The following is an 11,484-nucleotide window of genomic DNA, read 5'->3' on the forward strand; positions in this document are numbered from 1 at the left end:
TGACTTGATCATTGAGCCTTGTGAATTAATTTCATTTCATAAGAATTTTATTGAAAATTCTAAATGGGCCTTTTCTTATGTTGTCATGAACAAGTGAAGAAAATTCTAGAAGCCTTTTCTAGAAGATTATGGGCGCCTACCCTATAGAGAAATAGGAGAGTTTATTCTGTGCATAAATGTATTTAGATACTTGCCAAAAGAAAAAGAGGAAACAAATTTCCCACACATGCATGGGGAATTTCGGCCAAGTGAGAAAAGGGCAAGCCAAGGAACAAAAAAGGAAACAAATCCAAGCCTCTAGGAGGCAGCCTTGGGCGCCCAAGATGGAATGGGAAATAAAGGATTTTTGCTCATGAATATGTGATATTCTATAGAAGAGGAAACTACCTTATTGAAGGTAAAACCTCTCCTATAAATAGGAGCCCCATTCCTCATATTTCATTGAATCCAAGTTTAAGAGATTTGAGAGACTCTCTCTCTAGAACTTTGGCCGAAAATCCTCTCTCTCTCTAGTTTATTTTCGATTTTTTCTTGTCTTGGCACCTAGGTCCTCACTCGACCTAGTGTTTAGCTCTGCGACTACGAGACTCGTTCTTAAGTCGTAGCGTTTAAAAGTGCTCACTCACTGATTCCTTCTTTTCGAGTGATTTAGTGATAGAAACTTTCGTGCTTGCTCGAGGTGCCGAGGAAAGAAAGAGAGACGTGCTGCGAGGGGAGACGAGCATTGCGAACTTTCCAAAAGCTTCTTCAAAGTTCAAGCTTCAAGAAAGGTTAGTAAACTCTTAGCTCATATTGATTTTTAATTACATGTACTTGCTTCTTTGTCTAGGTTAGTAAAAACTGTTTTTGCTTGAAAAGAAATTTTTTAAAATTCCGCCGCTTCCCGAAGCGTTTAATCTTTTTCTTAAACCCTAGATTAATTCCAACAAAAAATCCCTTCCGTGGAGGGAGAATCGGCTCTGAACGCTCTAAAAAATGGACTGTGGCACGAGTCCAGATTTCGAGAGGAAATGACCGTAAACAGACCACCCATCATCGAGGATGCAATTTATCGCGCCTCGAACTACGCAAAAGCCGAGGAAGAAAGGGCCCTCCTGTCAAAGAAACATAATCCAAGGAAGGCCCTTTCCATGACGCCTGTTCTGGCCATGGCCAGGACACTTGGAATGAGACCTTACCGAAACAATGAATGGAGGAAGCCTTCAAATATCCCGGAACACGCCTTTAACGTAAACGACGAGGGAGTTCCCGAAGGAAGCACCCCTAAATGGCCGCGTGACAAGAAAAAATACTGCGACTTCCACAAGAATTACGGACACGACACTCTGGATTGCGTCGTAGCCAGAAAGGTACTTATTGAGAAGTATAAAAATGGAGAGCTGAAGAATGTCGACCTGGGACCACCACCCCAGAAGAAGGAATTTAACAATAACAGAACCCAAGGAAATCCCTCCCCGAAAAGGGGAAGAGCAAAGGAGGACGATAACGACGTCTCCCAAGCAAAACCCCGGATCGACTATATCATGGGAGGTTCAAAGTTTTGCAGGGATAGCATAAACTCGATTAAGGCACACCAACGTCAACTTAAAGGTACACCGAGGTCATCTGGGTGTCAAAAGGAAGAAGATACCACGATCTCATTCAATGAAGACGATACCAAAAGGCTATACGGGCCCCATGACGACGCTTTGATCATCGAACTCGAAGTGGGTAACTGCGTAGTAGCCAGAATCTTGGTTGACGGAGGAAGCTCCGTAGATGTTATATTCAAAACCACTTTGGATAGAATGAACATCGAGGAGGCTGAAATCGAGCACAAACCCAACCAGCTATCTGGGTTCAATGGGGGAAGTAACACCCTCTCTAGGAATCATTGAACTCCCTGTACGGGCTGGAGACATAAACCGGATGGTCGAATTTACCGTTCTCGACTGCCCGTCCCCGTTCAACGCTATCCTAGGGAGACCTTGGATACATGGGATGAGGGCGGTACCGTCAACCTACCACCTGTGCGTACGATTTCCGACTCCCAACGGGATACTAGAAATCAGAGGGAGCCAGGAGGCATCCCGAATTTGTTATATGAATAATCATAAAAAAAAATCATCGAAAAGCACCAGCCAAAAGAAAACATTTCAGAGGATCCATCTAGCGAAGAAACCAACGAAGGCCAATAGCAATTAATGGCCATCAGAAACGAAATCATCCATTTGCCTCCGATGGAAAGTTTAGAGGAAAAAGATGAGCCTGATACGGAGTCAATAGCACAGATTCAGATAGACGGAACTGACCCCAAGAGATGTGTAGGCATCGGGGCCAAGTTGAAAGGGAGCGTACGCCGAGAACTGATAACGTTCCTGAAGAAGAACAAAAAGACGTTTGCGTGGACGACAGAGGACATGCCAGGCATAGACCTCGAAATCGCCGCACACCAACTCAACGTCGATCCCAGTTACAAGCCCGTAAAACAGAAGCGTAGGAAACTCGGTCCGGAGAGGGCTAAAGTGGTCAACGGAGACGTAGATCGCCTCTTAAAATCCGGCTTAATACGCGAAGTGAAATACCCCGATTGGCTCGCCAATACCGTCGTCGTTAAGAAAAAGAACTGTAAATGGCGCGTGTGCGTCGACTATACCGATCTTAATAAAGCTTGTCCTAAAGATAGCTTTCCCCTACCACACATAGAGCGCTTGGTGGAAGCCACCGCCGGTCATAAAATCCTGTCATTCATGGATGCATTCTCAGGATACAATCAAATCCTGATGCATCCCAATGATCAGGAAAAAACCGCTTTCACAACCGACAAGGGTATCTATTGCTATAAGGTGATGCCCTTCGGGCTAAAAAACGCAGGAGCCACATATCAACGCCTAGTGAACAAGATGTTCGCCGACAAGATAGGAACAACGATGGAAGTTTACATCGACGACATGTTAGTAAAATCACTACGAGAAACAGACCACGTCTCACATTTAGAGGAGTGTTTCAAGGTCCTAAACAGTTACCAAATGAAGCTAAACTCGTCTAAATGTACCTTCGGGGTATCTTTTGGAAAATTCCTCGGGTACATGGTAACTCAGAGGGGAATTGAAGCCAACCCAGACCAAATAGAAGCGCTCCGAAATTTACCTTCCCCCAGAAACAAAAGAGAAATCCAGAGACTAACAGGACGCGTGGCAGCCCTTAGCCTATTCATCTCTCCATCGACCGATAAATGTCTGCCTTTTTATAAACTCCTGAGAGGAAACAAGAAGTTCGAATGGACAGAAAAATGCGAAGAAGCGTTCAAACAGCTAAAACAATACCTAGCCGAACCTCCAATCTTAGCCAAACCAAAAGTAGGGGAACCACTCTACTTGTATGTCGCCGTATCGCACACCGCGGTTAGCGGAGTACTCGTCCGAGATGAACGAGGAGACCAAAAACCCGTGTTTTACATAAGTAGATCACTCGTTGACGCAGAAACAAGATATCCGACAATGGAAAAATTAGCTCTAGTCGTCGTCACAGCAGCCCGAAAGCTATGACCATATTTCCAATCCCACTCGATAGTAGTAATGACCACTGAACCTTTACGATCATTCCTCCACAACCCCAATCAGTCAGGAAGATTAACCAAGTAGGCCGTCGAGTTAAGTGAGTATGATATCGAATATCGCATTAGAGCATGCGCGAAATCACAAGTTCTAGCCGATTTCCTTATCGAGCTCCCCACAAACGAAAGCGAAACCACGGAAAATGCTGGAAGTTGGACCCTCAAAGTCGATGGTTCCTCCACAAAGCAAGGGGCCGGGATCGGGATACATTTGGTATCACCACATGGAGAAGTGATTGAACAATCCTTCCGCCTGGATTTCACCGCCTCAAACAATGAAGCCGAGTACGAGGCACTAATCGCAGGATTACGCCTGGCAAAAGCTGTGGGAGCAAAATCCATATCCGCCTTTTGTGACTCACAGCTCGTTGCGAATCAAATCAGCGGAGAATTCGAAACAAGAGACGATCGTATGGAGGCATACACACAATTAGTAAAAGAAATGACAAATCAATTTGAAAAGTTCGAATTAACCCGAATCCCTAGAGGAGAGAATACCACAGCCGACGCCCTCGCCGCCTTAGCTTCAACGTCAGATCCTGCAATAAGCCGAATCATACCGGTCGAAGCAATAAAAAAATCTTCCATCACTACCAAAAGCACGAGCATAATGGTAATAGTAGAAGAGGGGGATTGGAGAAGGGATATAATCAGATATATCTCCGAAGGCCACACCCCGACAGATAAACAATTGCACCGAAAGCTAATTAGGCAAAGCGCAAGATTCTCCATAATAGACGGAGTGCTTTTCAAAAGAAGTTTCTCTGGAATATACTTACGATGTATAGGAAAAGAAGAATCTAAACGCATCCTTTCCGTAATACACGAAGGGGAATATGGGAACCACGCGGCCGGAAGAGCCCTAGTGGTTAAAATAAAAAAATCAAGGGTATTTTTGGCCAACCATGGTCGCAGACTGTGAGCAACACTCACAGAAATGTGACCAATGCCAAAAGCACGCCCCGAATATCAAGCAACCAGCCGAGAAACTATCCTCCATATCCGCCCCATACCCCTTCCTGAAATGGTCCATGGATATCGTAGGCCTCCTAGCCAAAGCACCAGGAGGGCTGAAATTCCTCCTTCTCACAACAGATTATTTTTCCAAATGGGTTGAAGCCGAAGCATTCGTCTCAATAAGGGATGTGGACGTAAAAAATTTTATTTGGAAAAATATAATTTGTCGACATGGAGCGCCACATGAGATAATCACTGACAACGGCGCACAATTCATATCAAAAGAGTTCTGACGCTTCTGCGCAGCAGAAGGGATCACTTTACGATTCTCGACACCCCGATACCCACAAGAGAACGGACACGATGAGGCTACCAACAAAACAATCGTTAGCAACCTGAAAAAGAAACTTCTAGCCAAAAAAGAGCGATGGGGGCGGCGAACTCCCTGGAGTGTTGTGGGCCTACCGCTCGAGTCCACGAAGGCCTACCGGGGAAACCCCATATTCTCCGGTCTACGGGGTCGAAGCAATATTGCCCATCGAACACGAGATTCAAACAATTCGCACCATGTACGCGAATGATCACGAAGAAACTAACAATAAAATGTTGTGCGATTCCTTCGACTTGACAGACGAAAGGAGAAACCAAGCACTGACGCGCATGAATTTATACCAACGATCAATCGCCCGATACTACAATAAAGGAGTCAACTTCCGAGATTTTAACACTAGAGATCTCGTGTTGAGAAAAGTATATCAGAACAGGGCCGAAGAAAACGCCGGTAAATTGGGAGCAAACTGGGAAGGACCATACCGAGTCTCATGAATCCCACGAATATGCGTCTACAAGCTTGAGACAATCGACGGTATCCCAGTACTCAGATATTGGAATATCATGAACCTAAAGAAATATTACTGTTAAAAGTAATGTCATAACAATCGAACTACGTAACGGCTTGATCCCAAACATGGGTACGTAGGCAGCCTTGAGACAAGGTCCAGCCCCCACCTCTATAAGCAATAGAAGCTTGGAACGAACAAGTTCGATTCAGATCAATTTGCCACGCACGGCGGATTCGACTTACACACGGAATGAACACGCCCAAGGCTTGGTTCATACGTTGTGTACGATAAACCACTATAAACCTAACTCAAGAGCGAAATAAGACTTAGAGTTTTGGTTAAAATATATATATATATATATATATATATATATATATATATATCATGTATAAGGCATAACCCGATGGCATGCAGTATACATAATCCCAACACGACTAGGGATTCGACTGACGATGGCCGACACATATCATGCAAATAAGCAATCAACGAATAAATGCCATAGTGAATCAGTGCGTTCGTCCAAACACACAAACTTTAAGGTATCGATGAAAGATAATCATGCATTGTCTATCAAGGCCGTTATTAGAATAAAATCAAGCGAAGTTTGAACTGAACATCAATAACATTCAACGAAATCACAAAATATGTTCGAAGCAAATAAAAAGAGAATTAACAATAATAACTGAAAGAAGTTCGACGAACTTGCCCAAATGTCGGGCCCAAAATAAGAACGCCCACGCAGGGGCCTAAAAACACAACATTTATTTCAAACTTAAAACTTGGAAAAGATTGAACGAGGCAAGGCGGATCTAGGCCGATTTGTTCTTAGAGAGCTCGGCCTCTTTTGAGTTCTCCCCGGCCTCATCGATCGATGCAAGCACGGCCTCCGAGTTGTCAAGCATCGAGCCGAACTGATTCGCGACCTCGGAAGTCTCGGGCGCAGGTGCATCGGGGGGCGAGCGATCGTCGTAAGGAGTGAATTCAAGATCTTCGGCCCCAGCAAGAGAAGGTAAGGGCACACTGTCGAGCTCAGCTTGAAGCTTCGCCAGCTCGTCCTTGGCCTCTTGCAGCTCGGCAGGAGCGTCAGCGATCTCCTTGTTGACGACCTCCTGAAAGATCGACGACGCTGCCTTAGCCTGATCAAGATTCCGCAGGATGGTCGTCCTCTTCCTCCCGGCCGTGATGAACTGGCGGTAGGCCACCAGCGCCCCCTTGTACTTCGCCCCAGCGGCCTTCCTGCCCGAGTGAATGTCGTCGTCCTTAGCCGAACGATAAGCTCGATACAAAGAGCGATTTCCCACCTTCTCCTTCGCCAGCTCGGCCTTCACCCGGACCAATTCGGATCCAAGGTTACGATGGGAGGCCTCAACCAGGTCGAGCTCCTTCTTCAGGTCGACCCGCGTCCTCTCAGAGTCTTGAAGGCGATCTTCAAGGTCCTTCACACGACGGGCGTATGTATCCGCCTCGGCAATGAGGTGATTCATTTGTCCGAGGGATCCTTGACATTTAGTGAGCTCGTCCTCAGAAGCCTTCAGCTTAGTCCGCAACTCTTGGTTCGCGAGGGAGAGATGGTCATACATCACCTCGTAGCCGAGGAAGCCCTTATTCAGCTCAGCCATGAACTGCAAAAGTGAGAGTTAGCCTTGAGAATAAAATGGAAGTCAAAGGAAGAAATCAAAACTTACCCGAGAACCCGCCGTACTGACGGAGCGATAATAGCTCGCCCCATACATCCTTGAGACCATCGGGAGCCGGTACTCGGGGAAGTTAAATTGGCGCATGAGACACGCCACCGCCGCCGGGTCTTCACAGACCGGCTTGTCGAGATTCCAGTTAAACGCCAGCTTGCAGGAGCCTGGCGGAGACCCCTGCGGCTGACTGGACCCCTTCACGGCCTTCCCACGATCATCAGCTCATCCCTCATTTGGGTCGTTCTGCTGAACGCCTTCTACCTCCTTCCTCTTGGCCTGAAAGGATTGAGTCAATGTGGACTTAATCGCGGCTGCCGAAGCCTTCGCGACCTCGGCGGACGTAGCTTTGATGACCCCGGCAGAAGGGGTCTCGGCGACTTTGGCGGCCTTGGTGGTCTTGGCGACCTCAGGCTCGCCGTCGAGCTCGATGAGTAGCGTGGCCAGGGGAACCACCATTGAGAGCTCCTGAAAGTTGGAAGTAGGAGCCGGCGCTGTCGAAGCAGACAGGTTGGCCTTCTCGGCCGATCCAGACGAGGTCCCGGCATCACTGGCCGCCCTAAGGGCCTTCTTCTTGGCCCGCCAGTCTACGTCCTTGTTATTCATCTCGGACGAGGAGGAGAGGTCGTCTGAAGAGTCGCCTAAGGAAAAATAAAATAAGTGATAAATAATAATAAATATTGCGAAACAAGGTAAAATTCGGAAATAAATACCGACCTGAAGGAGCACCGGGCCAAAGACCGGCTGCTACGAACCGAGCTTCGGAAAAAGATTTCCAGGAAACTTCACAGGCGCGTAGCTTCTGGACTTTGAGATCGAACGTGTCCGTCGGGAAAACGATGATCTTTTCTGCAAAAACAGAACAACAAAGCATTAGGTCGCTCCAGGCACGCGCTAGCCAGTTCGCAGATCGCTAGAAACCCCCCCCCCCCCACCCTAATTACCACAGTCCGTCTTCCACGGGACGGACAAGCAATTCTTCTCCACCTCGACCGTCTTTTCGCTGACTTCGAAATAGAAGTATTTCGAACCCCAGTTCTTGTCCTTGCCTGGGAGGTCGGTAACTATACCTTGACGAGGTCGGTTCGCCAAGTAGAAGCACACCGGATGGTGCTTTGAGTTACGCTTCGCGACCAACAGACGGCCGAGGTCATTAACGTCTAGAGAAACCCCAGCCTCTTTAGACAACAGCAATAACGCCATCACTTGGCGAACAAAGTTCGGACACATCTGGGCGAACTGAAGTCATAGACGGTCGCAAAACTCAATGAGCAGTCGGGGAATAGGAAAACGCAGTCCGCACTCTTCGAAAAATACCTGGTATGCACAAACATAACCAGGGATGATTCGATCGGCGGATTGGCTTCCTACCTTCACCCTGAGCCCATCGGGGAAGTTATATCGCTCTCCCATATCGGCGAGGTCGTGCTTCATCAACAACGACGACAACGACAACTCACTGTTGGGATCATCGCTCTTCTTGTCAGGAATCGACATTTCACTTTGCAGGTTGGTTTTTTTTTTTTAAAAATGGGCGAAGAACAGGAACCTGGGATAAAGATCGACCAAACTTGAAATCAACTAAACCTACAAAACCCAGTACCCGCTAAAATCAGAAGGAAAAGGAATCTCGAAGGCTTTCACAGTAAAAATGGCAAAAGCAAAGAAATTCAAGAAATACAGAAGAAGAAGAAGATGAAGAAGAAAAAGAAGGAAGAGAAAGTTGTGATTTTTACCTCTAGGATTTGAATGAATCGATATTAGTGAGAGAAATCGAAGGGTCACAGCTTTATTTAAAGCGTCAAATCAACGGTTGAGAATCCCGAGAAGATCGCTATAATAAAAAAAATCTTTTGAATTATCGAGGCACGGACGTAGCGACACGTGTCCTTGACGTCTGCTCAGAAGCAACCGAGAGAGATAGAAATACCCGAATATTTCGTCAAATTTCAACCAGATTCTAAATAAATCTCGGTTCAACAAAGTATATTCTATATTATCTTATAATATAGAGAAGATACTGGGGGATTGATTGTGGGAGTGAATATCTCTCCCTTCCACCAGGCGAATTGGACCGACTGGGCCTAAGACAAGTTCGGCCCAGAGGGAACAAGTAATCAGTAGTTCGGCCCAAAGCCCAGTTCGGCCTAATAAACCTAGGCGCAGGCGAGATCGGCCCATGACAATATTTCAAAGATTCCCAACTCGACCCAGGCCCATAGATGTTCCTAGATGGTCCCGCCAAGTAGTTTGAACGACGAATCACCTAAGAAACGGTCAAATCGCCTAATGGTGGGGATGTACGCGAGATTAAAGGATGGAAGACCGGTTCTGCTCATACACGTGTATCGATCTGAAGAAGCAGGGGAATCAGCGAGCTGGCTATAAAAGCTCGCTCCATTTTCATTTTTTAGGCCCGAATTTTTCTAGAGAGATTACGCCATATTCTTCTTTACTCATTTGGAGTTTTTTTTGCTTATTCTAAACAATTTCATGTTCCTGTAAAGTTTGCGTTCTTTAATCAATAAAAGGAATTTCGTTTCGTTCTTTCTATATTCTAATTCGTATCATCTATTAATTTCTTTCGGATTTCGATTCAATCTTCATAATCGGATTCTGAGACCCTTGACTTATATAAATAAATATACGAGACAATTCGAATAAATCAGGTATAGATTGTTGGGACGAGAAATCGGCTCAACAGTTTCCTTTAGAATAATAGTTTGTTAAAATTTTAAATAAAAAAATCCATATTTGTAGAAGTTTTTTAAAAATCAGTGCTATTGATGAACAAAAAATTAGGAAAATAGCCAACTTAAACGTTTAACATTGCTAAATAGACAACATTTGTTAAATCTCAAGTAAATAGCCGTAAGCAATGACGTGGCTTAATATATTGAGATGACTATTTATCTAAGATTTACGTCTGTAAATACATTAAAATGACTATTTACATAAGATTTACCAAACGTTGGCTATTTAGCAATGTCAAACGTTTAAGTTGACTATTTTCTTAATGGACCCATTAATGAAAGGGTACTCTAGTGAACTAACTAAATTGAAACATTAAAACTTCAATTCAGGCATCATTTAATAAGTTTAGTCAAATCGGATTTGCTGATGTGGCAAAATTTTTAACATGTAAAATTTCCGATTTTAACCTTACCTAGAAAAACACCTATTTTAATTCATTAATTGCCAAAAATTAAAAAAAAAAAAAAAGAATCCCAAAAATATGTAACTGTCTCCCTACAACTCAATTTAAATTTTTGAATAAAAACTTATATTAAAAAAAAAAACGATGAACGAAGAGAAAAGCCTAGAAAATGATCTAATTGAAAAAAAAACCCAGAAAAACATGTAGTCGAAGATGAACACGACTACTGATTAACAATAATTAATTATTATTAATAAATATTTAAAGCAATTAATGTTAATTAGAAAAAATTTAAAGATGATTTCGGCCCCTCTTCTCCTCGATCGATGTATGGTGTTTATGTTCCTCCCCTAGCCGACGAAGAGCTCTGCCATTCTCAGAGCTCATACTTGGTTGCGTGACGCTCGTCGGAAATGAAAAGATCTGAAACCCTCGAAGCCCAAATCTGAAAAGATTGTGGAGGGCCATGAAAAAAAAAACAAAATTTCACTCAATTTAGAATTCTTTTGAGTAAAATATGAGTTTTTGACATTTTGATGGGAAAAAAAACGTAAATTTGATTGAGAGAGATAGAGAGATACTCACGTAGAAAAAAAAAAGACAAGTATGCGTGTGTGAGAGAGAGAAGAGAAAGAGTAATTATTTGCTTTAAATAAAGAGTCAACGCAGTTAATATTCATTGACAATAATAATAATTTAAATATATATTTAAATATATTTCACAAATTATAAAAGAAAAAAAAATGATGATAAATATGCCAATTTACTTTGATGACTATTTTTTTATCGGTTTTTAAATTTTGACTAAATTGAAATTCTAACGTTTGATCTGGCGCGTGTTATTTCACATTTAAAAAAAAATTCGTTTGAAAACTATGCCAATACAAAGCTTATTACTAATCAAAATGAACGTGTTCATCAATACAATTCATGGTACATGCATATTCCCAACACGTCATCCACCAATCTCCCCAGCGACACAAACGAGGACCCTTCTTCCTAAACCGCCCTCCGACACTCCTCCCTCATCTCCCCGATCGCATCCTCACCGTCCATCACCCTCTGCACGGCCTCCTCCACCTCCTCCGCTGACACCACATCGTCAAGTTTCCCGAGCGAGATGATGTTAGTCCCCAGGCTTGGAATGTGGTATACGTCGGACAAGATGCTGTGGTCGCCGGAACATGACTGTGCCCCTATCTCGGCCATAATCACACGATCTGCCTACAAATATCTCAGTAATTA

At 44.1% G+C, this 11,484-nt stretch overlaps 1 protein-coding gene across 1 annotated transcript; it reads left to right on the forward strand.

Annotated features, from left to right (window-relative positions):
* Window positions 1-1,010: 1,010 nt before the first annotated feature.
* On the forward strand, window positions 1,011-1,877 carry LOC149407253 (uncharacterized). Its single transcript, XM_089619618.1, has one exon. It carries the CDS (start codon window positions 1,011-1,013, stop codon window positions 1,875-1,877), a length of 867 nt encoding a protein of 288 aa, XP_089475744.1.
* Window positions 1,878-11,484: the final 9,607 nt, after the last annotated feature.

This window comes from Urtica dioica, chromosome 1, assembly GCF_054948205.1.
Source record: "Urtica dioica subsp. dioica isolate 48M chromosome 1, U.dioica_male_clone48M_v1_H2, whole genome shotgun sequence".
Taxonomy (NCBI): Eukaryota; Viridiplantae; Streptophyta; class Magnoliopsida; order Rosales; family Urticaceae; genus Urtica; species Urtica dioica.

Bases quoted from the DNA above. Each gene is read 5' to 3' on its own strand.
- LOC149407253 (XM_089619618.1), top strand. From the start codon at position 1,011: ATGACCGTAAACAGACCACCCATCATCGAGGATGCAATTTATCGCGCC.